This window comes from Brachycentrus maculatus, unplaced genomic scaffold (assembly GCF_059751285.1).
Source record: "Brachycentrus maculatus isolate JH-2025_06_01 unplaced genomic scaffold, ASM5975128v1 h1tg000388l, whole genome shotgun sequence".
Lineage (NCBI taxonomy): Eukaryota > Metazoa > Arthropoda > Insecta > Trichoptera > Brachycentridae > Brachycentrus > Brachycentrus maculatus.
The window spans coordinates 953,120-978,128 of record NW_028281137.1 but is presented as its reverse complement, the minus strand read 5'-3'; the positions used below and the strand labels follow the sequence as shown (position 1 = coordinate 978,128).

The 25,009-nt window shown below is 33.7% G+C and overlaps 6 protein-coding genes across 6 annotated transcripts in view; 2 read left to right on the top strand and 4 right to left on the bottom strand.

Annotated features, from left to right (window-relative positions):
• Window positions 1–842: 842 nt before the first annotated feature.
• Window positions 843–1,231, bottom strand: sloth2 (ubiquinol-cytochrome c reductase complex assembly factor 6 sloth 2). Its single transcript, XM_088270618.1, has one exon. It carries the CDS (start codon window positions 1,229–1,231, stop codon window positions 1,016–1,018), a length of 216 nt encoding a protein of 71 aa, XP_088126744.1. The 3' UTR covers window positions 843–1,015.
• Window positions 1,232–1,263: 32 nt separating this feature from the next.
• Window positions 1,264–1,681, bottom strand: sloth1 (sloth 1). Its single transcript, XM_088270619.1, has one exon. The coding sequence runs from the start codon at window positions 1,474–1,476 to the stop codon at window positions 1,264–1,266; it is 213 nt and encodes a 70-aa protein (XP_088126745.1). The 5' UTR covers window positions 1,477–1,681.
• A 553-nt stretch (window positions 1,682–2,234) lies between these two features.
• Window positions 2,235–9,794, top strand: LOC148303065 (uncharacterized). Its single transcript, XM_088270635.1, has 5 exons — window positions 2,235–2,759; window positions 4,992–5,226; window positions 5,747–5,903; window positions 7,703–7,975; window positions 8,340–9,794. The coding sequence occupies exons 1-5, from the start codon at window positions 2,575–2,577 to the stop codon at window positions 8,468–8,470; spliced, it is 981 nt and encodes a 326-aa protein (XP_088126761.1). The 5' UTR covers window positions 2,235–2,574; the 3' UTR covers window positions 8,471–9,794.
• Window positions 9,795–9,840: 46 nt separating this feature from the next.
• On the bottom strand, window positions 9,841–15,669 carry LOC148303064 (tRNA methyltransferase 10 homolog A-like). The gene is made up of 4 exons (XM_088270636.1): window positions 15,012–15,669; window positions 12,941–13,087; window positions 11,776–11,881; window positions 9,841–11,046 (listed from the first exon to the last, which is right to left on the bottom strand). The coding sequence occupies exons 1-4, from the start codon at window positions 15,534–15,536 to the stop codon at window positions 10,859–10,861; spliced, it is 966 nt and encodes a 321-aa protein (XP_088126762.1). The 5' UTR covers window positions 15,537–15,669; the 3' UTR covers window positions 9,841–10,858.
• Window positions 15,670–17,172: 1,503 nt separating this feature from the next.
• LOC148303063 (putative serine hydrolase) lies at window positions 17,173–20,988 on the top strand. Its single transcript, XM_088270633.1, has 4 exons — window positions 17,173–17,568; window positions 17,962–18,113; window positions 18,552–18,756; window positions 19,519–20,988. The coding sequence occupies exons 2-4, from the start codon at window positions 17,964–17,966 to the stop codon at window positions 20,205–20,207; spliced, it is 1,044 nt and encodes a 347-aa protein (XP_088126759.1). The 5' UTR covers window positions 17,173–17,568; window positions 17,962–17,963; the 3' UTR covers window positions 20,208–20,988.
• Window positions 20,989–22,539: 1,551 nt separating this feature from the next.
• The window catches only part of Cht10 (Chitinase 10), a 54,082-nt gene continuing 51,612 nt past the window's right edge, over window positions 22,540–25,009 (bottom strand). The window contains exons 53-58 of the mRNA XM_088270629.1: window positions 24,508–24,722; window positions 24,250–24,383; window positions 23,953–24,164; window positions 23,596–23,874; window positions 23,266–23,451; window positions 22,540–23,063 (exon numbers count right to left, since the gene is read on the bottom strand). Of these exons, the coding sequence (XP_088126755.1) occupies window positions 22,782–23,063; window positions 23,266–23,451; window positions 23,596–23,874; window positions 23,953–24,164; window positions 24,250–24,383; window positions 24,508–24,722 (1,308 nt within the window). The 3' untranslated portion in view covers window positions 22,540–22,781. The remainder of the gene's footprint in view (window positions 23,064–23,265; window positions 23,452–23,595; window positions 23,875–23,952; window positions 24,165–24,249; window positions 24,384–24,507; window positions 24,723–25,009) is intronic.

The window sequence follows — 25,009 nt, the reverse complement described above, 5'->3', positions numbered from 1 at the left end:
TTCTCTATCATTACTATCCTACCTGCAGACAAGCCTCTATAAAAGTAGAAACTTTGCGGGTTATTCCTTTAAATCCTGAATGCTCAGAGTTTAAAGTTGATAATGATAAAATAAAAACAGTAGTGGAGGCAGATTTTTTCCCAAACTACAACTAGGGTCGCTCTGTTCTAAGTGAGCGTGGATTACTAGGCCCACCTCTCCCGACAGACAGTTTCAAAGATGTAAACTCTACATCTGGGGACTCTTTGTGTTACAGTGCCAGACGACAAATATTATTCCTGAGAGACAGTAAAGAATGTCTTCAAATAATTTAAAGGTTTCATCCAGCTGGAGTAGAAACGCCAATACAATAAATCATGTGCAATTGAATATTGGTAATTTGGGAAAGTAAATCGATATATAAAATCCGCAATTTCAAATTTAAAGACCCAACTCACCAAGAAACCTTAGAGGATAGCTTCGTTACTTTTTTTTTTTTAAAGATAAATATTTGTGTTTTTATTATTTACACAAATATTTAAATGTCATACTTTTTCTGTGAGCCTAAGCGGCTCGTTATTAGAAATAGGTATCAAATTGTGGTAGAGTGGGTTCGAACTGAGAAACTCTGACTTAAGAGTCCACTACACTAACCACGGGTCCACAACCCGACACTTAATAGCAATTAGAAGCTTTAGCTGGACTGCAGGCATGATTCTACCGCTACTAGACCCATCCTTATTTTGGTTGTTGTTTTTTAGCTAAGCCACAAATGTGCGAGAATACATTTTTGTTGTTGTTCTTGCGTAGGTTCAGTGGCGGATGGGGTTGGTGTAATAATTCGATTAAAAACAAACAATATGTAATGTAAATTAACAAGCATATATGATAACAAAAGTGAATTCAATACAACACATCAAAGCAATATTATATGCACATATTTTAAATTTAGCAGTTTTAACAAGGTATAAAAATAACCACTGAGTTCTATTAACACGGCTTTCATAAAAATTATTTCCATAAATATAACACAAAATCACTTCTTGACAGTTATGTGCGTATCTGCTGCCATTCGCAATCTAACTTTCTGTTGAAAGTCTGGGGGAAGACTGGCTATCTCATTATCAATATAATAATCCAAATCCTTTAAGGGCTTGTAGTATGCGTGGACTATCTGGGATCCGATAGCCATACTCAACATCGCAGCTGCACAGAACCTGATGTAGGCCCCCATTGTCATTCCGAAAGGCATCGCTACGTTTATCGCACAGGTTATTGGCGGATTTATGGCGCTATAACGATTTTATTGACTAGTTCTTTTGCTTGACGTTTCTTAAACGTTACGTAAAAGTTTGTTCCGCCAGGATGCCACTTTATCATAGTAAATTCCAGTGCTGCGCCACAAAACACGAACGCAGGTAAAAATCTATAATACCCGAAGGTTTTTTTTCCAGGCCACTTATCTAATAAACCCCGGAGAGGGCGTATTGTTATCATTGCGATTGTTACGAACGCAATGTACGTAAGTATTTACGTAAAGCATGCATAACTATATACATATAAAACACACCACAGCTAACTAATTGTATATATGTAACATATACTAACTAATCCGTATACCACATTACAAACCAGCGAAACGGGAGCGCGCTTTATAATCGAAAAAATGGCTGTTGACATTTCCTACCGAAAATAGAAAAGCATAGAAAAAAATAATAGAAATGAATTTATCTTTTCGTTATATCTTCTTCTTTTCGGGTATAAATCGGTGGGGTGATTGGTTTGCTTCTTTCATGATCAGTCTCCCATCTCTATCCTCCACTCGTCTCTTCAGCTCAGCGTACTAGCTACAAAGCATGTCGGAGATGATTTGGTCGACGTAATTTAAGCGGGGTCGTCATCTATAGTTTGTCCCTTCGCACATGCCCCCCGCAATCTTAAAAAGCAGGCCTGTCTGTCATATATTCTGCCCAGTCTGCCCATCCATTTGGCTCACAGTTGTGCAATTTTATTTAGTAAGCAACTAGACTCTCCAGTCCTGCTTCGTTGTTCCCTATATGTTCCAACCAACAAATCCCCATCAACGTTTTTTTTTTCTTTTTTGTATTAATCTTCTATTATGATACTTGGCGTCGAGTGTTCAGAGACTTTTTCCCCCAATATACCTATTAATTATTTTTCTGGCGTTAATGTTAACGTAATGTAAGTACTTTCTATTTTTTTTTACAATATAAACACAGACTTATCTTTACTTTGAATGTCAAAATATTAGGAAAATTGTCCAACGCGAAGTGATCGCAAATAGCGAATCTTGAGTGATCGTGACTTGCCGTGTGGCGTTTGATGTAAACAATTTTCAAGGTTTCCAAATATCGTATAATTCAAAAGACAAATCATAATCAGACATTGTTCGCGTGCGGAAAATTAAAAAATTGTATTTCATTTGGTTGTTATACCCTCATTTCAGTGCCATTCATGTTCGGCAATTAATTTCATTGTTTTTTTTTTATTGCGATGTGATTAAATTGTTTCATTAAAATAAGTGCGTTCTTTATGATATTATTCAAAGCGTAAAGAGGCAGTGAGTCAGTGAGAATGACACTCTTTTCGAATTTATTTAGACGCATTATAAATTGGCGTCGTCCCAAACCCCCCACGACTATAGAAGACCGCTTGCTGTGGTTGCTGCGTCCGTACCTTTCCACGCTGGAGGACCTTTTACTCTGGAAAAACCCTCCACTGAGTTTTGGGTTCTTGTTGTTAATCAATGTGCTAGTATGGTAAGATATTTTTTTGCTCATTGATCTGAAAATTTATTTGAGTGACAAATGAAAAACTCATTTCTAGCGACAGCCACCAAAGCTCAGTAAAGAATGTTATGGATATTTGGGAGAGGCATGCAAAGAGCTTTAAATACAAGTATATAGCGATGATATTGAAATTTTGCTTTTGTTTTTTGTTCAGGTTAAGGATATTTTGAATATAATCATTAAATACTTGACACTGTACTTAAGTGGCTGTCGGGCAGGTTTGACATAGGTATACAAAAACACACACACATATATATATATATATATATATATATATATATATATATATATATATATATATATATATATATATATATATATTCGGTCAAACTCGCTTATAACGAGGAAGATGGGACCAACTGAATTTGCTTGTTATAGCCGTTACTCGTTATATCCGAGGAAAGGTTGTTTTTTTATAAACATACCAATCAGATGAAGTCATGTAGTATTTGAAATGGTCAAATAACAAACAACATTCACACGATTCACCCATTACACACTTGTTATATATTTATGTCAATCCACTTTTCCTATAAAATTGAAAATCCTGTGTTTCTTCGGGTACAAAACCACTGAAGGAATGTTTCATCAAAAACGTAGGATCCCAGCTCCGTGATATTCTTTTCAAATGCAGGTAAAAATATGATGTTGACATTGAATGTTGAAAACTTTTTACAGACTTCAACATATATCGCGCCACGTTCTATTTCGAAAATAATTTCCGCCTTTTTCACGGATTGAGAGACAATCTTATTAAAAGTCATGTTTATAATTCGAGGGTTTGTTTTTAACTAACCCGTTCTAGAACTGATCTGACATTCCCCACCTCATAATGTTTATTATGCATTGTCCACGTCTAAGAAAACAACATACAAAATACGGAAACTAACTAAATCCGCGAAACAAGCATGACATTCGTAAACTATAAAAAGTGCTGAACCGCCAGCACTGGTAGGTACCTACTTGATTCACAAAGGTTGGATATTTTACATGCAAATTCAACCATATGAGCGGATACTTTTTCAATTTTGTCGGCAAAAATACCTTTTAGGTATTTTAACTATTCTCATGAACTGAGTCCGATCCTGGCACCATCGGTCTAGTCATCCTGGCAGCCTGCTCGGATTTTATTGCTTAGGGTCGAAAATGGTGTTTTGAAAAGATCAACACTTTAACAGTTTTAAGATATATTTTCTCGGAATAGCAGAGAAATAGCACATTATAACCGTGAATAAATGTATAGAGAATATCACAAACCAAGATATTAATGAATGTTTTCTTGTTATATCCGAGTTTGTAATAACTGAGTTAAAAAAAAATTGAGATCTCAATATAGATGAAGAAGAATATAGAAGTTTGGGTATTTACAGGGCTTACAACTGTCATAGGCTGGTTTGAGTGATTATTTATTCCCCTGCCTTCACTAGTGTTGCAAATATAATACTCGTATTATTATGTACGTACTCTAGACACGCAATATTACAAAATATTTAATTAACTGATTTACTGTTAAAATATCCATGATTTACAATAATTAATAACTTTTTATAACATGTTTATTTTTCTCAATTGAAACTATTTTTTTGTATCTATGTATATATCTATGATTTGCTAAAGTAATAGAACTTGGTTCCAGTGTAGTTTTTGGATGATCAGTACGCGAAAGATATTAGGGATCTTCAGGGCAAGTTTGAAGAAAATTATTATGTTCTTTTATGTGTATATTCAACGTGGGATCAATGGGAAAATTATAATTCAACTCTTCACCATTCCTAACTTCTGGATATATATTGACTAATACCGTATTGTATAAGTATTTTTTTAAATATAGTAAATATTTTTCAAATGGAGAAGCCTAAAAAGATCTGTTGCACAGTAAAAAGTTCAATAAGTGGCTTGATATTTATTTTTAATACATTTCATTATATTTTTAAACTTTAAAAACGATCTCCTGAAAAAACAAATTTTTTGATACATGACGTTGTTGAAAGGAGTGAGCGATATGAACACCTAATGGCAATTCTGTGTATATCTGTTGATATACACAGAATTGCCATGCAACGCTATCGGGAGACAGCTCTTATAGTTATAATCAGCTACACGTTCAACAGTCGTTGTTGCATGTACAGGGGGTTAGGTGTGGAATCCGGTTACAAAAATCTCCCATCAAAGTAAATTAGAAATGTGATTATATTTGTGTAGGTTGTTACGTGTCAGCGGTGTTCCCGTGCTGGGTCTGGTGGGACTGGCGCTGACAGGAGCGGTGGTGCTGGACGCAGTGGCAAGCGCGGGGCGCCGGCGCCTGCGGGGCGACGGGGTGCCGAGGACTGCAGCTCCTCCCGCCCCGCAGCTGCACGCCGCCGCCGCACGCGCCTCCCACTACCTTTCCGCCACCTTTCTCTACTTGAGGGACTTGCGCAATGAGAACCATGCCAAGGTATCTATGTACTTGCTTTCTATATGTATACAGAAGCAGTTGCTCAATTGTGTATCCTACACGCGTCAACACACTTAGCACTTAGCTTAGTAAAGCGCCAGGTGTTGACGAAATATATCCGTACTGACCTAGGAGGAAGCCAAGGAGATGGCGCGTGACGGGGTGACCCGAAGAAGACTTGATGACCATGTGCTCCACCTAGAGAGTGAACATAGGAAAAGAAGAAGATATATGTTTGTATATATGGGAAATTAAAATGAACCAGAATTGTATACAATTAGCAAACTATTAGGAAATACACCACACTCCTCGAACCAAAAATGTCATTCTGGTTTGGGAAGTGGAAATATTACTCCCAATGGGGACTAAAAATACTGCTCTGGAATGGGCTCCACAGCTATATTTAGAGTAATCGTATCTTACGATTTAGAGCAGGATTATGAATCCAGTTTACTCCAGTCCATTCTGAACCTACTTGATGCATGCTTACGAAGGTGTGAAATATAATTTTGGTGTTTAGTTCTGTTTGTTGGTAAGCGCGAGCATCGCTTCTGTCTGGCTGGTAGTGTATCTCGGGGGGCCCTTGTTGCTTCACGGGACCCTGTCCGGAGTCCTGCTGGCAGCTCTCGCTCCCTCCCTGCACTGCCGCCTCGTAGCAGCTTTAAATGCCCACGCAGGTATGTCAAACAGAATGACTACTAGCATAGAATAAATGGACAATTTGCAGAATATAGACATTGTAGTAACGTATAATACCCACTCTTAATTAATATGATAAACCGGTATTATGAGTATCACCATTGGTTATAACCATTTTATCATGTAGGGGATGTGAACATGTGGAGACAGTCTAAAGGGGGCCCACTAACGTGTTAACACACCCTTGTAAACAACAGCAGTCAACTGTGTATATTATTTCAAATATAAAAAAATGTATATTATTTACCTACTTTTAATAAATCCCTTTGAAATAAAATAATAAAAAATATATACTCTTTTGTATTTAAAGGTGATGAAATTCATTGCCAATAAATTAAAATAATATAGATCACGCTAATAATGAACAGCTGTCGCTAATATTGAAAAGGAGATTTTTTATGAAGTAAGAATATTATTCAAATTTGTGTTTATTCTAATGAACATTCTGATTTGTTGCTATAGCATAATGTAACCAGTAATGGATCCTTGTAAGTGTAATGTTTTGGTATCGACAAAATTGAGTTATATGATTGCTCACCCGAATCAATATTATCGTGTTCAATAAATAAAATAATATGTAGATTACTTTTATGACGACATAAGGTAATTGTTGGAGTAATGACCTACTTGTGAACTCAGAGATAAGATATAACATTACTGGTTTGGAAATTTGGTCCTTTTATTATCGCTTTGAGCATTGCCTCGACATAAACAACGAGATTTAATCTCGTGTATCTATTCCTGAAAATCAGAGTGATTTATAAAATGTAAATTGATCAGATCAAATAAATATGTATCTAAATTATATATTTCTACCCTGTGAAAATAGTAAAAGAATAATTTTATTAGCATATAATATGTATTTGTTTTATTTTACTATTCGATTGAAACAGCCACCAAATTTTAAAACCTTCAGTAAAATTGCCTCAAATTATTTCAAAAGCATAAGCATAACATACAAGCGTTAGTTTTTTTTTGGCCACTTGTGGTTAGCACATTTAGTCACCATACATTTGATTTCAAGTTTGATTTCCAAGGAGTCCAAATAAATACATTACTAATTTTTCACTCTGACATTTACTCTAAATCACCTTGTACTGGTACCTGAAGTGCAGAACTACTCAGCTCATTCATTACTGATTAGTTAGAGCACCAAACATGACATCTGAAGGTTCCATATTTAACCTTTTAACTGCCGGCAGGTACATGTATGGCGATACCTAGCACCCCGCTAATTTTACGACAAAAATAAAACCTAAACATATCGTTATTGAAAGTGTAATAACACACACACACTTTGATTTTAAAAAATTTAAATCATCATAATCGACACTAAAATCACTGTCATCAGATTCGGCCGTGACGGCAACTCGGGGATTATTGGACAACCCGGAGCGCCATTAGTTGTTCCGACGACAAAGCTCTCTTTAATTTACGTTTAAAGTGGTAAAAACAATTTCTGTTTCAATTCTAAGTATGCACAGATAATCTCAATAGATGTCACTATGCGTTCAATATATTTGTACATTTTAAATAATTGATTTTCTTTAGTAAAAACCCATTTAAAACGGCGCATCTTAAGACCTAATAGCGGCACTCCGTTCACAGAACATTATGCTTCTTAAGGCGCTTTTGACAGTTAACCGGTTAAGTTATGGAGTAGGCGATTACTTTTCTTCCGAGATCTAATTATTTCATATTCTCTAGTTGTACTAATTAAAAAATTTCTGAACTTTTTTCAACTTGTTTTATTTTACAAAATCCATCCTTTTTTTAGAATCTGATAATGAGATGGAAGGTTTTCTTCCGGAAATGTCTCCCCTGGCACTCCACGAGCTGCACCAAGCGGGAGAGCAGGCGCGCGGACCCCCCTCCTTCTCGGCCGACCTCTCTCTGCCCGGCGACGTGGGTGCCGCCCTGCGGTACGCGGCGGGGGAGGCCAGCAGCAGCGAGGACGAGGGAGACGGAGGGGCCCAGACGGGAGGGCCCTGCACGCCCGATCCACCCTCCACCGACACTACAGACAGTGACAGCGAGTTCCTCTTGAACGGTAATATTCAAACTACATAGCTATCTATCTATTTCAGTTCTAGGTCACTGGAAAATAAGATATACTTTTACTTTGGCAATGGTTCCCACAATGTGCGTCTAAGTACACTAATAATAATAGTATAATTAGTTAATTTTTATTTAGTTTGACAATTAACTGTTAGTGACATTAAAGTTTTATTCTGTTCTAAAATGTGTTCTGTTTACTTTACCTAATGATCATTCATTAGCTGCCGCTGCGCTTGCTGTGAAAATCATTCATTACCTGCCGTTTTTTCTTTGTACAGTAAAATGCCTTATTATATTGTTGATTTTTTCCTCAAAAAAAAATAGTTCTCAATTATTTAAGAAGTAATTATTTTCAGACAAGAGCAAGAAGAGGACCTCTGGTGGAGGCGGGGATGTCTGGTTCTCTTCCCTGAATGCTCGTCCTTCAGCTCCTCCCAAGGACTCTGACTCGGATGAATTTGAGCTCATAAACAAAGATGATTTATAGTTATGTAACCATATAAGCACACCGTAATCTCCACAGAAACCAACTGGTGCTTTATTATTAATGGCACGTTACTTCGGACTCGGTCGAGTGCTGATTCATCTTTATAATATGTACTCTTTGTATTTAAATCATTTCATTATATACTTGTACAAATGATAGAATGCGACCAACAAGTTGTGTGACAACATGTTTTCAATTTTACTTGCTTCAATTTAAATTAAAATAGTGTATTTTTATTAATATTTTTTTTAGAGAAACGTTATTTGTCATTTACATATTTCTAATTATAAATAAATAATGTGTAAAAGTCATATTTTTGCAGTTCTTAAAAAAAGTTTTGTTTTTAGTATTATAATTGGAATAAATTACATAAATGTTGGCAGTAACACTTAATACGGGAAATACTTTCTGCTCAAATGTGTTTTAGTTTGTGTGTGACTAACTCTTTTGAGTTTTGGATTCGAGTTCACACATTTTATTATATGACTCCTTTTATTGACAGTTAGAGAAAATAGATTGGCGGTCAAAAGTGATGGTAATAATTTTCCAACATCACATGATAGAGAAAGGAATGAATGCATTTGAAGAGAGCCGTGTGATATTTTTCAATAAGACATTATATAGCGTAGTTTTGATTTGTTCATATAACTACTAATTTTATGCTTAGTCAATTATTTTATTTGAATAAAAATCTCGTCATTTATGGCAGTAAAACTGTAGTCGAACTTTTTGTAAATATTCTTAATTTGTTTTATATTTCTTTGTAAATACATAATACATATATCCAAACAATGTTCGCTCAACTTTGTGTCATATTTTTGTAATTTAGAATTTAGGAAGTGACCATTGTAACTTCATAATAATGTTTAATCACTGTCATAATTTGCAGTAATTGAACTTACATTCTATACACAATTTTTTTTCTATTAAGAGTAAAAAAAGATCCTTTTTTTAAATGTAATATTCAATTCAATTCAGGGTGTATTATTTGCATAGAATAATTTATGTATTTTTTTTTATCCACTACAAAATTAAATGTCTAAAATCCAGGTATAAAAACAGATAATAAGTAATCTAAAATGCAGAGGTGCGGTTAGAAAACAATAAATTGTAATGAATAAGAGTTCCTCTACCGGAGAAGGTAGTTCTGTGATTTCAAGGAGTTAAGGAATTAGTTTTATTATTTTCAAGTCGAGGATTCGTTATGTTTGTGTTTCTCTTCGGCAGCGTAACATTTTGAAAAATATATCACTAGTATTTTAAAGCATATATTTAAAAAATATTATTACAATGAAAAAATATTGTAATAAATATGTTAACATTATATTATGTATACAATCCAAAGGAATAAATGTGTGCTTTCCTTCATATAATTTGTGTTTTTGTTGTTTATTTACCTTTATCTAATACATAGTAAAGAATACTGAAACCTAAATACTTTATAAACTTATGGATATGAAGTTAAAGTCAAGGGCTTATTTCCATATTACTAAAAGGGAGCATTCATATACATATGTAATATGTACATACATATGTACGTTGTAATATGTTACAGTAAAATATGTATTGCGTAAATGGCTTTTGTCTTTCCCACCTAAGATCGTTTACAATGCAAAGGTTCTAATATTTCTTCCTTTTTATACATCATTTAATAATAAGTTATAACATTTTCAATATTGTCTCCATAAATCTCAATTATCTTATATTTAAAATATTGCTTTAAATTTTGTTTGTCCTTAATGAATTAGAGATGAATTATCTCACATACTTAATTGAACACAGTATAAATAGACTCTCGATTTACAGGGGTGGAAAGGTGAGAAAATTATATGAATAAATTCCATTACATAAATACTCAGCACACATTATGTACAGCTACATAGCTGGACAAAATGTAACAGTGGCTAACCCCTGTTACATTATGATAAGCACATATAAATCCAATACAGCATATAGTTGACCGTTATTTAGCTCAACAAAACTGTAACTGTATTGTGTTGTTTTTTGTTGCGATGGATACAAACGGACAGAAATCTTTTAAAAAATTATACATCATTGATTTGTGCATCGTGGACGTTTAAAAAAATGTCTTTTAGATTTTAAAAAATATATATTAGATAAGTTGCTTTCCGGTAAATCGAGAGTACTGTACTACTAATACATGTTTATAATTTAACGAATAATAAAAATAGAAACTTTAATAGGAGGTGACTTATGTACACACACACATACACACACATGTCAATATAACAATAGAGATTGTAGGCACAGGTTCAAGAATTGGAAGTTTCTGAAGTCAGTTTGTTAATGTGAAAACTAAAGTTTACTATTGAAACTTGTGGACTTAATGGCATTGGAAACATGTATGATTGAATAGAGAACTTTGAGTTAATTGTCAGTTTGTGGCGAGGTGTTATTGTCGTAAGGTTTGCTTTCTTCGGGTTGAGGGGGGGAAGTGTCGGTATCCTCGTAACAGTCTTTAGGAGTCACGCTCGCTCCTTTCCTCATCGGTACCACTTGCATTAAGGTCTCAGGCCACGACTTTCCCTCTGATACCCTTAGTAAAATTTCAAACACTAAAAACATATACACTTATTAAACATGTTATTCAATTAAAACAGAACAGATGATATACTATTGAACCATTCAAATATCTTCTTCTAACCATTATCTGTACCCAATGGCGTATAGGGCACTGCATAGTATTGACACAGTGTTATTCCTGCGCTTCAGGGACCAGTCAAGGGTAATATTAAATAAGTATTAGAGTGTAAAATCACCAATATTTATTTTCACCCCCATTTATTACGAAGACATGATTTCAGTTACAATACTGTAAGTTGTCAAAACCAATCCCAAAAGAGTACATTACCTTCCATACAAAATAGCAATGATAATCAATAAATGAAGATACACACTACATATACAAATTTTTACTAATTCAAAAGAAGAAAAAAAAACAACTTTGCACATAACCCACAACCAAATGGAATAAATTTGTTTTTACAAATTTATGTAATAACAAATTAGAGACAAAATCGTGATATTCATAAACAATTATTTTGATGTATTTTATTCTAAAGGTTTCCACAAATTAGTAATGCTCGAGAACCTAGTAAAAGGGTTTAGTTTATGCATAAGTTTTGCATTATTGAAACTATTATTTAAATGGGACAATGCTCTGACCCCCAGTTCTGTCCTAACTAACCAGAAACTACCGTATATAATAATATAACTACCGTATATAATATAGTAAAATAATTATATTAAATAATCATAAATAATAATCAGTTGTACAAACTTACCATGATCTATTGTGAGAACTTTTCTAGTTTTCATATTTAAGTATTTATCTAGCGGTAATCGGCCATGTTGAATCCCTTGCTGCACCGCTATATTATGGCATAATCCCTACAAGTAGAATGGTTACAATGTTTCCACTTTAGTTGTTTTAAAACAGGAAGAATGCATACAGCATTTGAATAAAGAAATTATAACATTAAAGAAAAAATAAACATCATCGGAAGATTTCATCAATCAATATTTTTAGTTAATGCTGCGCCATACAAACATAATAATTTAATGTATATTTTACAATATTGCATCATACTAGTTTAGATTATTTACTTTTATAATGACTAAGAAAAAGATACAGTAAATTTTCAGACAGAAATCAGGAAAAGGAGGTTTTAAACAAAAAATCATTAATGAATTAAATATTTATATAATCCATTCAAATCCGCACCCGATGGTGCATAGGGCACTGCATCATATAACCGCAGTGTTATCTTGATCGTTAACACATTAAGGAAAGGTGATCAGCCCTTCGCTCCACGTACCAGTCTAGGGTAATATTAAATAACTATTAGAGTGAAAAAATCACTTACACTTATTTGACCCCTCCTGGGAATCGAACCCGGGACTTCCAATATGGTAGCCGAGCATGCTAACCATTACACTATGGAGGCGGATTTATTTTGTATATATATTTTTTTATATAATTCACCTGATTTTAATACTATAGGTGGGGGACTGACCGGAGCATTTCATCGTAACGTAACATTTGCGGCGAGCATCCGACTTCGGATGGACCACTCGGAACGAGCGGCGAACAGCTTGGCTCGCTGTACTGACTAGGAATGCTCGCATCGTTAACAAGTTACATTACGACAAAATGACTGATCGGTCCCCACCTTTATGAAGTTTGTCCACCACTTGCATGAAAAGTGGGCTTGATGGTTGACACATTTAATACTTTGGTACCGTATCACCATCGCCTCAACTAGAGTCATTCTGATTTCTTTATACAGTATGGAGTTCCATACCTTGGAAATTTGGGTGATGGTGATAACATGCCAGGATGTTGGAAATGCGATTAACTATTTTTTCTCTAAATATATTAATCTTGTTTTCAGGCCAAGAAGCATTAAAGTAAGTCATAATATATATCGTAATTTCCAATACACTCACCTTGTGTGCATTGTGATCCACAAGCCCTCCGATAATATACATATTGTTTGGTTTAACATCTTCTATAACATTTTCGGATTCACTGGATAAGTAAATTAATCTATCCTTTGGGAACAAATCTAAATATGCGCTTTCTTCAAACTTCACCTGAATAAAATGAACAACTTTATTACTTAAATCCAATGAAATCAATCGAGAAATTAAAATGCAGAGAATAAGAAGAAGCCTCTTTTCATATTTTTGTCAAATCAATAAACCTTTTAACTCCAGGGTAGGCAGTAAGGTGTTGCTATCAGGCACGCTGTGAATTTTGCAGCAAAAATTGACATATTTTAGTATGTTTATTATCCTGAAAGATATTTCTGCATGTTCCTATAGTAAAGACTTTTTTTAAACACTTAAGACCTTAGCTAGTAAAATGAGTAGTAGTGGCGTCACAAGCACGGAAATATGTGATATATAGATACGGTTTTGGCACTTCTTTTTAATTAAGAAAATAAATTATAAATAGTGAACTAAACTATTATAGAATATAAAGAAAAAAAAAAAATTCTCTCAAATACTTTATTTCTCGCCTGCAAGATATACTTAGTATTTTTCTTTGCTTTTACTGAAAATGAGCATAACAGCATTTTTTTGTACATATTTTTTAAAATTTTAGTAGTTTTCAACCATAAAAATATAATTTTTACTTTTATAATATAGGGGGGGGGCAATATAACGTGCATATTGCGTCGTACAATGGCTTTACAGTTGTTTCGACGAAAATCCATATCAACTCAAACTGCATTCATATTAACCAAGTGGTTTCAATAAGACGGAGCTACCAGTCACACATCAAATGGCTCTATGGCAGTTGTGAGACAGATCTTCCCAGCCAGACTTATTTCTAGAGGTGATATCCCATGGACCCTACGTAGCGAAGATCTAACGCCTCCTGACTTTTTGTTATGGGGACACCCCAAAAACAAAGTCTATATAAACAATCCGAGAAATATCAGTCAGCTGAAGGAGAATATCCGTAGTGAAATGACAGCAATCACACCAGCATTACTATTAAGAGAGTTTTCACTAATCTCTGCTCGCGATTTGAGGAGTGCCTTTTCAGAATGTACCGTCATTACAACGATGTTATTAAAAAACAAAATAAAAACTTCATTTAATTAACTTAAAATTCCTATCTTTCATCTCAACTTTTCTCAAAGTATTAAACAAAATATCTATGTTTAAAATATGCACGTTCTATTGGGCCACCTGTATTTCATATATATTTTTTAAATAAATTACTTTAAATTATTGTTACATTTCGGTTGTTAAAAAAAAATACCCTTCCCCTACCGCACATTATAACCTCTTTGTCTTTTGTCTTGCCCATGATGTAATATATTGACAGTCCACCCCTAGAGATATCTACTAAAGACTATAAAAAAATAGATGTCAAAAAATGAATAGAGTAATATCACATTGTCATCACACTTTTTAAAAGGGGAGATCTAGATCTATTCTCTCTGCCTACCCCTGCGGTGAAGCGGCGTGATGGTTAGTTAGTTAGTTAGTTAGAGATCTAGCCAACCTAGAAAATTACTAATCGATCAGTCTTTTATCTCAGATCAACAAACCGTTCTCCAAGACGATCATAAATGAATGATATGATCAAAATAATGCAAGTAGATGATTACTGACCAATTCAACATGCGGGCTTTGGTAAAACTTTGGTATATGAGACCACTCGCTGATCTTGAAACCGTAATAGAAAAATATACAGAATGTAATCTTCCTCCTATACTTGATTTTGTAGAGTATGAAAAAGCTGGGCGATTGGAAAAGGTTTGCAAAACATGTGGTCCGCAGAGACGCTGGGCTGAGAAACTTGAAAGGAATACTGAATTGGATGAATGTTGACCGCCCAGGATAGGAAGCACTGGGGGAGGTTTATACTCGAAGCTGGATGCAAAGCGGGTCGTGGAGAAAGAACTGAAATGTACTTTTCTGTTCAAAGGTTTGTAACTATGATTAGAATTGGACTTTAAATTATTATCCAACATTGCGGAAGTAAAATAGTGTTACTCACATCCCAATATTCATATCCATTATGTCTCGACATTTCTTTCTTAGTCCTATTACCAAAACTGGTTACATAAAAGTTCATGGGAGTGGAAGACCTCCTGTTAAGAGAATAACATCGCAAGATCTGCTTGATGACTTTTGCTCGGTCTTTCTCTATCATCAGATGATCAAAACTTAGATCTATTATAATTCCCGAAGTGCAACTGCTATTGGCCACTTTACAGTGTTTCAGAGCTTTTCTACTTGGACCGATATCTACATTATTTATCTTTGCCTCAAATCGTTTCTTCTTAGCCTTTGCCTTTTCTTTAGCCCTCTTTTCGTTTTTTCTAGCTTCCCATTTTTCTTTCTTTAACCACTTTCTCATTTGATTTTTGGTGAAGGGCCGCTGTCCGAAGAAACATTCATTCTCTATGACGTTCTCATTTAAGTGATTCTCAGCAGATAACTTAATGCGCTTGGCATCGCACTCGCCATCGTCACGATTACTGGGTATTTCGTCTTCACACCGCATGATGTCATTTGTCATATGTGACCTTTGGAACAGTATATGAATCACTTAATTACAATAATTCAGTTCTTGAAGATTTGAACATAACCTCCCGCCGCGTTAGTAAATCACACTGATCTGACAGTTGACGTTTCAACATGTGTAGACATACGTCATTATTTTTACTACGTCGGTCAAATGCAGAACTAAATATAAATAAATAATGAATAAAAGCATAAATACAGCGGAACCTCTCATAACGAGTTTTATCCGTTCCAGCATCTTACTCGTTAAGAGAAACATTTTTTCCCATAAAAATCAATGGAAAATACGATAATGCGTTGCAGGTCGTAAAAAAACTCAATTTTTAAAATACATTTTTTTACGTTTATTCAAATAAAATTACTTATAAATTATTAATAAGTGTAAAAACGAAAATTTAAATATTAATTTATGCCAAATAGTTTTTTCCTTTCAACTATAAAAATGATTTAAGATATTTGTTTTAGCGGACGCTTCAAAATTTTACGAAAGGTGTCAGGAATAGACACCTCCTTATAAGGGTGATGCTTCTTAATGTACGATGCAACAGTTTCTCATGCTTTCAGCATTTCTCTTACTGTGCTAGAATAATGTTGCTCTGCTACTTCCTCCTCCTCCATTAATAAACTTTTCTCTATTATGTATTGCTGTGAAACACGATGCAACTCCATAAGCTTTCGGTGGTCAGCTCTTGGCTGTACTCTTTCACAAGCTCTTCAATATCGTTGTTATCCACCTCGAGTCCCATGATATTGGCTAAAGACAAATCTCGTTGACTGTAGACTCCACAGTAACTGTAAAATCACATTTGAGAACACTCTCTGCCCAAAGTTTTTTCCAATCAGAAGTGAGGGTCCTCTTGGTAACTCCTTCCCAAGCCGCGAAAGTCTCGGTTCACAAGTGAATGTCGTGAAAAAGGGACATACCCTTCCTCTGTTACTCGTCATGCGAAACATTGCTCGTTAAGGGAGCGACTTTTTCAGTATTTTGCTCCTTATACAAATTACTCGTTATGAGAGGTTCCACTGTACTTTTTCAGTATCTATCTGATATTTTTACGCTTTATTTTAGCAATCCACACTACAAAGGTGATTTGTGACATTCTCATTAGAGAATTACTCTAAAACTCTAAAGTTTTACAAAACATCATGCATCAGTAATTCTACTTCAGAATTATTCCGAAGAAGGGGAAAGTGATAAGAGAAAAGAATGCAGAATATATATATATATATATATATATATATATATATATATATATATATATATATATATATATATATATATATATATATATATATATATATATATATATATATATATATATATATATATATATATATATATATATATATATATATATATATATATATATATATATATATATATATATATATATTTAAAGTTGGGAGGCTTTAGAGATACATAAATCATAAAGATAAATAGTTTAAATAACAAAATAAGTATTTCAATAAATTATAATAAAATTACACTTATATTATAAAAGAAGAGGCATCAGATCTCCCTAATAGATAGAATAAAACACTGATGTTTTTTTCTCTAGGTAGGTACTATTTCAAATTTCATGATAACGTGTCTTGAATGTCACTGTCAAATGAAATTGACTGCCACTGTCAAAATGACATTCTTGACAGTTTCTAGTACATAATCTTTGGTTTCTATTGTATAATACTGGCTTATTAATTATTAATACCAAAAATATTCATGAACATGTGGTTTAGTATTGAAATCATATCCTGTTTCGTCACATGGTATTTTACCAGAATTTTTCAGTGACGTATGATGTCGAATCCAATGTTCAAAGTCCGTTTTCCACTTTTTTTATCTTTAGTTTTATAGTGAATACTGACAATATATCGTGACGAGCAGTATCTCAGAACTGGGCATTAAACAATCACGCTTTATTCCAATGTGCAGTAAGATTCTGTAGGTGCTGTACACTTCACAAAATTAAAGCGCGAATGTTTCATAATAAAATTTTATTTCAACTGTTTATACTACATAAAAATAAGTACGTACAACATATACATAGTAAAAATACTTTTTGCAAGTTGTCTTCATTCAAATATTATTTTTCTGTAAGGATTTTTTTAATGCAGGTATATTCTTCGATGGGAAAAACTATCAATTTTTTATTAAGTGACAATTTTTTAAATTTTCATTTTAAATGTATTAATAACTAATCTTATATGTATTCACATTTCTCGAGAAGATACTTTAAAAAATTAAATCCTTTTTTAGAAACTGTCAATTTGAAGGGATTTTTTTTAGTATGTTTTTTTCTAATCTTTTTGCAAAATAAATGTTAAATAAAGTAGCTGCTATTATTTCAAAGTTTAGAGAATTGTTTGGATTTAACACATTAATGTTAAATATCTTTTAACTCCACAAATTTAATTTGTAGTCATGGGATCCGTAAAGCTGTCAGCGCGTGTATTTCACCATGCTCTGAACTCGTCCAAATACTTGTACAATAGTCCTGTATCGGTGATATCAGCACGAAACGTCTCTACTGTCTTTTACAAAAGTTCAAGAGATCTAGGAAAATTCCGGGAGGTAAGCTCATATTTTTTCATTAAATTACTCTTTATGCGTAAAGTAGAATAACCATTCCAAATTTGTGACAATTTAAAAAAACTAGCTTTTGTGAACATGTCTTATATAATATATTTATAATATATGTAATTTAATTAAATTAATTGTAAATAATGAACATTTTGTATTGACGTTTCTTGGTGGAACTACATTTTATATAATAAAATAACAACTATGAATATAGTTTTTTTCCATTTAAATTTTAAAATTGCTACCGGCGTTTATCGTAACCAACATCATCAGATTGATGTGAGGCTAGACATTATGTTATTAGGGGTTGAAAACCATGATTTGATGTAATTTTTTTCTATATATCTTTTCTTCTTTTCTAAAAATTAATGTTTTAAAATTTAATTTTAATTTATAAATACAAGATGTATATATTATATATTTGTGAAGGCTGAAGAGGTGGAGATCCCGACACCGTGGGGCCATATTGCCGGGGTCTGGTGGGGCCCCCGGGACCAGCGCCCCATCTTAGCGTTGCACGGCTGGCAGGATAACGCCTACTCGTGGCGCCCCCTCATGGAGCTGATGCCGCCTGATATTTCTGTGCTCGCCATAGACTTCCCAGGACACGGCAAGTCTTCGCGATATCCTCCAGGTGATAAATCATCTTTATAACAGTGTGGCAAATAATATTTTATTGGTCATAACCTCCAATAAAACCTTTTCCAAAGATGTCGACACTGCTAATTACAGTCATGAATTGTGTTTTTGCCCTGGGTCTAACATAATATGAAAATTAAGTGGAATAAATTGAACTGTAATTATTATATTTAATAGAATTTAAAAAATTAAGACCTTAAGTCCACGGCGGTTTTTGACAATTGCAACATGTTCACAAAATATCAAATGATACATAAGCCAAGAAAATAATTTGTATTAATTCACAATAAAAAAATATCATGTTCCTTTTTGTTTGTAAGTAAATTTTTATACTCAATTCTTATTTAAAATTTCACTATTTTCAATCGATAATACTGATGGTGATTATAAAAAAAACTTTTCTCTACAATATCAGATTTAAGAATATGATACGGAAACCCGATGTTGTAAAGAAGACTTTGTTTTATGTTAATATCCTTTTAAATTCTTAATACATATTTAGACGAAATGAGCCCTTGATATCAATATTTTTTTCTAACAAAAATAAGCTTGTTTTAAAAACAGTCTCTTCCAAAAAAAAAAAATTCTCATCCAAAAAAAAAGCCTATTATAGAATTGGACAGCTGATCAAGATGTTTACAGCGCATAAATGAAGCATTGATAAATTAGGTTCTAGTGAGCCATTACGTATGTCTAAACCTGATAACAAAATACATAGATTTTGTTATTCCTACTTATTTTTTATTCTTATTTTTAGGAATGTTCTACCACTCTCCGGATAACCTAGTGAATATAAGACGTGTTGTGAAGCATTTTGGGTGGCCAAAGGTCTCTTTCATGGGACACTCGATGGGCGCCATCTCCTCCTTTACGTATGCAGCTTGCTACCCGGAGAATGTAGAGTTCTCTATTTTACTCGATAACATTAAACCCATAACCACACGTAGAAGAAATGCCGTTCAATACTTGGGGAAAACTGCCGATGACCTTTTGTTATCAGACACGAGAAATATTTCTGACTCTGAACCGCCTTCTTACGAAGAACAAGAATTAATTTATCGAATGGCGAATGGAGGAACAAAGTCAGTATCTATGGAAGCTGCACCTATTTTACTAGAAAGAGGCGCCGTTCGATCCTCCACAGACAGCTCTAAATACTATTATATCCGCGATGCCAGATTGAAGTATGGCCTGACTCTCGGTTTAGTAGACGAAGATGTAAATATCATGGCTGAACGGGTAACTCGACCAATGTTGGCTGTGAAATTTGCAGATGCCCCATATTTTGAGCCGGAAGAAAAGAATGTCAATCTGGTCAATTTGTTAAAGAGCATTAATAATGATTTTGAGTACCATATCGTTCCGGGATCACACCATTCTCATCTTAATGAACCTCATCATGTGGCTCCGGTAATAATTAACTTTTTACGAAAGTATAAACAATAAAAATTATCTTTATATACATATTATCTGTGTAGGTGAAAATTTCAGCCGATTCAATTTTTTATATGAATCGCAATTATTTAGTATTATATTTATGATATAATAATAAACTACTACTGTGATCATTATTTTAAGATAAAAAGATCAATTCAATAGAATGCACAACTTAAATTACTCATTTTTTTTCAGAAAATGTATTACCTTTTTAATATGTTAGAAATATGATGTTTCATAATGCCGATGTTTGACAGGCGCCGGGGCGTAGTTGAGTGAGCGCTCAACTGCTAAACTGACATCGCGAGTTCAATTCCCGCCAATTAGAAATTAAATTCATGAAAAATTTATTTTCAATTGGTCTGGGATGTATTTTCACATTTACCTTTTTCCATCCTTACTAACTTACCTGCAGACAAGCCTTTACAAAAAAGGCTTTGCAGGTTTTTTCTTTGATTTCTTTGATTCTTTGAAAAAAAAAGTGTTGATGCTTTTTACTATGCTCAATATAAATATGTATCCATTACTCTGCAGAGTTGTTATTGAAAGAAGATCTGAGTCATATTTACAATATTATATGTTTAATATTATATACTAGTCCTATCAATTAAAATGTGACAGTATTTTTAATAGTACAATTTCTAATTTAATTTAAGAATGCTTAATGATAGAAAATTAATGTATAGTATTTTTTTGTGCTAGCTTTATTATAATTGTGTATATCATTTTCTTATTTTACCACTTTCCTTTTAAATATATTTTTTAAAAGAAAAAATGGTATCAAGAATGCCATAAAAGTCAATGATTTATAATATTGGACACAAATATTACAATACTTGTGTAGAAAGATTATTGTTGTATAGATATTACAATGAATTAAGTTCATAACACAAGATTGATCTAATGTTATGGAACTCATTCCCGAACAATGTTTTTTCTTCTTGATTTACTTATGTTTAACTTTAAGTTATTATATATGCTGGATTATTATTGTGTAGAAAAGGTACAATAATACTTTTTTCAGTTGTTGGGATTAACATCTACTTATTTTGATTTATTGAAATGATTTAAATTCTGATCAAACTATAATTGTTGATATTGTTTGTTATTTGAAGGACATTCTTTCAAATTCATTGATATTATGTGTGCGTATTGTTTATTATCGTCCACCTTGGTGGTTTAATGGTTAGCATGTTTAGTTACTGTGCTAGAGGTCCCGGTTTCGATTCCAAGGGGGGGTGAAAATATATATTAGTGATTTTACACTCTAATATTTATTTAATATTATCCTGGACTGGTCCCTGAAGCGCAGGAGTGATCACCTTACCTTCATGTAAGTAACAATCAAGATAACAGTGCATCAATATGACGCAGTGCCCTATGCACCATTGGGTGCGGATAAGGGTTAGAAGAATATTGGTTATTATAGGTGCGTACTTAAACAAATATGTATGTGTATATGTGGTGTATGTATCAGTATTTATTTGAGAATTACATATTTATTTTATGAGTCATCGTTATTTGTTATTTATTATCTTAATAAATCTCTATGACATTACAAAATACATCTTAAAGTTTTATTTTAAATAAATTATAGTTTTCCCGAAAGACAAAATCAACATTGAAAGATTTTTATTTTATTTATAAAATTTATTTTGAACCATTTTACAGAAAAATTATTTTATTATATAATATGTAGATTCAATAAACTTGTCTTCCTTCATATCTTCTTATGGTCCTCGAAGACACAGGAAAAGGAGCTTATTAAGTCATGAAAGTGTTGAAGGACATATTATATTATTATTATTATTTATAAATATATATATATATATATATATATATATATATATATATATATATATATATATATATATATATATATATATATATATATATATATATATATATATATATATATATTATATACGTGTGTGTGTACGTAATACCATGTTTTAGGTAGCTACCCAATCTAACAAACTTATGAATAGTACTTTATCAATATAAATAAAGTTTAAGTATTTCTTATAACTTAATTATCTAGATCAGGAACAGATTGTACATTATTGTTTTCCAATCTTTATGGCAGAGCAGTTCTTTACAACTCTAAGTGTATCTGTTTAGAGTGAAAAGGACTAACATACATAGTATCAGAGGGTAAACTGTTCCAATCGATCATCACCATGTCGGACTAATGTGAGTCTAGTACATATTCCTAAATGGCACTGCGGGAGATCATCTTCACTTTTTATATGTTACAATAGTATTGTTCAAATTCAAAATTAATATATTTAATCTACTTCGGCAAATGAGATATACAAACTATTAAAAACAATGAATATAATTTTTTTATATTTTGGATGAGCACCAATGATCATCAAGTTTTGTTCATCGAAAGTAATTGTATCGATCTTTCAAAAATTGAGTTTTTTTAAACTAAAAATACCACAATCATTCGCTATGATTATTATTTTCATGTATACTATTAATGCCATTTTTTCTTTTGCAATTGTAATTTTGTCCTGTCTGCACTATTAAAGTTAACCTCCTTTGTTGGATTATTGTTGAAAGAATTTTAGTCTAGTCTTATAAGTCGCACGGAGGCGTGGGCAGTCCCTTGAGGGCAGAGTTAATAGCTGACAGAAGGGGATGTCGCCCGCAGCCGCAGACGTCGCGGAAGTCATCGAGATCCAGTGCCCACACCATGGCACCCCCCAAGCGCAAGTCCCGCGCTAGCTTGGCCTTCCGAGCTACCTGCGCCGAGTCATCAAAAGAAACCCACTGGAGACCTCGTCTTGCCCACGGTCCGACTCGGCTCATCGGATCGCGTTCAATGGTCCATCCTCCGCGTTTAATACGGTCACAAATCTTTAACAACAAAACAAATTATGAAAACTCGAGGTTTCAGAATCGAGTAAATAAATTAACAGTAATTATTTCATCAGCTCCGCACCCTGGTGAGTGGCATTGAGTGACTCCCAATCCCAATCAGAATTGGAATTGTAGAGGTTTTAGATTTTTGAAATTATTTTATCTTACAACAGCAGATCTAAACAATTAATAATAGTACCTCGTAGTAAGCAAGGAATCCAGCAGCCTTAGTAAATTCTCCCGCTTCACCAGCTCCTGTAGCCAACACATTCATACCCTTCTGACTCGGGTCTGATAAAGTAAACGACTGCCCATACAAAGGAATTCCCAGTACCAATTTGCTTGGCGGAGCACCCTTTTCAATCCAGTAATTAATGGAGAAGTTCTGCAAATCAAATAATATTCAACATTACAATAAAAGAAAAATTCAGGAGGAATGGGCATTAAGAAAAATGTTTTTGATTTGAAATGTAAAATAACCATTCCCTTGAATGTTGATTGAATTAAATGTGCAAAAAAATAAACTTACCGTATTAAAATAATCATAAGTATCACCAGGGTAATAGAATAGTGGTGCTACATGTCCCGTTTTACGATCCCAGTGACCGTGGTAATCGTATGTCATGACTGCAATCCAGTCTAAGTCTCTGGAAAGAGAAGGTACATCGTAAGCAGCATCGATGACCATCTTACTGGCCGATACAGCCGCTGACAGAAGCCATCCTTTAGGTCCAAACGCTTGTTTTAATTCCCTCACAAATGATGCGTATGCTGCCTTGTCTGAAGCCGGACCCGCATTGCAATCCACCTAGAATTTTCATAATAAAACTATTTAGCTACTGGATCGGTAACATTTGATCTGAATTACAATTTTTGCTTAACTTACCTGCCAGCATTTTGGATATTCCCAATCGAGGTCGAGTCCATCAAAGTGATATTTGTCTATGAAATCTATTACATTTGTTATGAAGCGAGCTCTGTTAGCCGGGTTATTAACTAATCTAGAGTATTTGTCTCCGAGTGAATCGTTCCATCCTCCGATAGCTATCAGCACTTTGATTCCTTTCTTTTTCAGTGCTGTTACTTTTCCATAGAAATCTAAAACGTTTTTAAAATGTGATATTATAAGATTAGCTTTAAAACCGTGTCAATGATTGGTTCACTAAAAATTACAAGGTCTTACCATTGTCTATATCAGCCCAGGAGTCATGCGGTGTGATAGTTAGCTTGGTACTATCGAGAACAGCAAAACCATATATGATATGTGTACAAAGTGATGGGTCAATGTCTTCCGGGGTATATTTTCCAATGCCTTGTCTAAAATGTTACCAGATATTGTGAAATATTATTATCTCGAACTGTGAGGAGTACTTTGAATACTTTTTAGGTTGATAATAGCCTTCTTTGTAAGACTTGTAGAAAATTGTGTTTTTATATTCACCTATACCAGGCCCAGTTAGTGAAGTAGCAGACGGCCATCCTACCAGCCGGAATAGGCACATGAGGTCCCTGAGTTACAGCTACTGCTGTAGTGGTGGTCGCCCTTGTAGTAGTGAAGGTAGCCATTGTGGTGGATTTTGTAGGAACAGGTGTGGTTGCCGATGGCGTTACGCCAGGTGCCTTACAGCGAGCGTTTGATGGCCAATCACAATGATCCTAAATACCAAACAAGATATTAGTTACATTTTCTGTTACCTAATTGTGATAGTATTCCTAATTTGTTCTCAGTTTATATTTGTTTCCAGTTTAAGTTTTTTTGTCAAGTTAGGAAAATAGCTAGAAGTACACAATAAGCAATAAAAATTGTGCACTGATCAGCGTTCTTAGCACTGAGCAATTGAACCCTAAATCTGAATTAAGAAGTGACATCTCCTAAAGATATTATTACTTCTTTCGGTTTTCGGCATCGGATTGCCTATCGCTGGTTGGCATGTAAATCGGTA

What these genes read in the sequence shown, in the direction of transcription:
- sloth2 (XM_088270618.1), bottom strand. Translation starts at nt 1,231, where the DNA reads ATGCCTTTCGGAATGACAATGGGGGCCTACATCAGGTTCTGTGCAGCT.
- sloth1 (XM_088270619.1), bottom strand. Translation starts at nt 1,476, where the DNA reads ATGATAACAATACGCCCTCTCCGGGGTTTATTAGATAAGTGGCCTGGA.
- LOC148303065 (XM_088270635.1), top strand. Translation starts at nt 2,575, where the DNA reads ATGACACTCTTTTCGAATTTATTTAGACGCATTATAAATTGGCGTCGT. An exon ending in TTAATCAATGTGCTAGTATG is followed by an intron (nt 2,760 to 4,991) that starts GTAAGATATTTT and finishes ATATTTGTGTAG; the next exon opens with GTTGTTACGTGTCAGCGGTG. An exon ending in CAGCGAGTTCCTCTTGAACG is followed by an intron (nt 7,976 to 8,339) that starts GTAATATTCAAA and finishes AATTATTTTCAG; the next exon opens with ACAAGAGCAAGAAGAGGACC.
- LOC148303063 (XM_088270633.1), top strand. Translation starts at nt 17,964, where the DNA reads ATGGGATCCGTAAAGCTGTCAGCGCGTGTATTTCACCATGCTCTGAAC. An exon ending in ATCTAGGAAAATTCCGGGAG is followed by an intron (nt 18,114 to 18,551) that starts GTAAGCTCATAT and finishes ATATTTGTGAAG; the next exon opens with GCTGAAGAGGTGGAGATCCC. An exon ending in GTCTTCGCGATATCCTCCAG is followed by an intron (nt 18,757 to 19,518) that starts GTGATAAATCAT and finishes TCTTATTTTTAG; the next exon opens with GAATGTTCTACCACTCTCCG.
- LOC148303064 (XM_088270636.1), bottom strand. Translation starts at nt 15,536, where the DNA reads ATGACAAATGACATCATGCGGTGTGAAGACGAAATACCCAGTAATCGT. An exon ending in ATGGATATGAATATTGGGAT is followed by an intron (nt 13,088 to 15,011) that starts GTGAGTAACACT and finishes CATTTTATTCAG; the next exon opens with GTGAAGTTTGAAGAAAGCGC. An exon ending in AGTTCTCACAATAGATCATG is followed by an intron (nt 11,047 to 11,775) that starts GTAAGTTTGTAC and finishes ATATGTTTTTAG; the next exon opens with TGTTTGAAATTTTACTAAGG.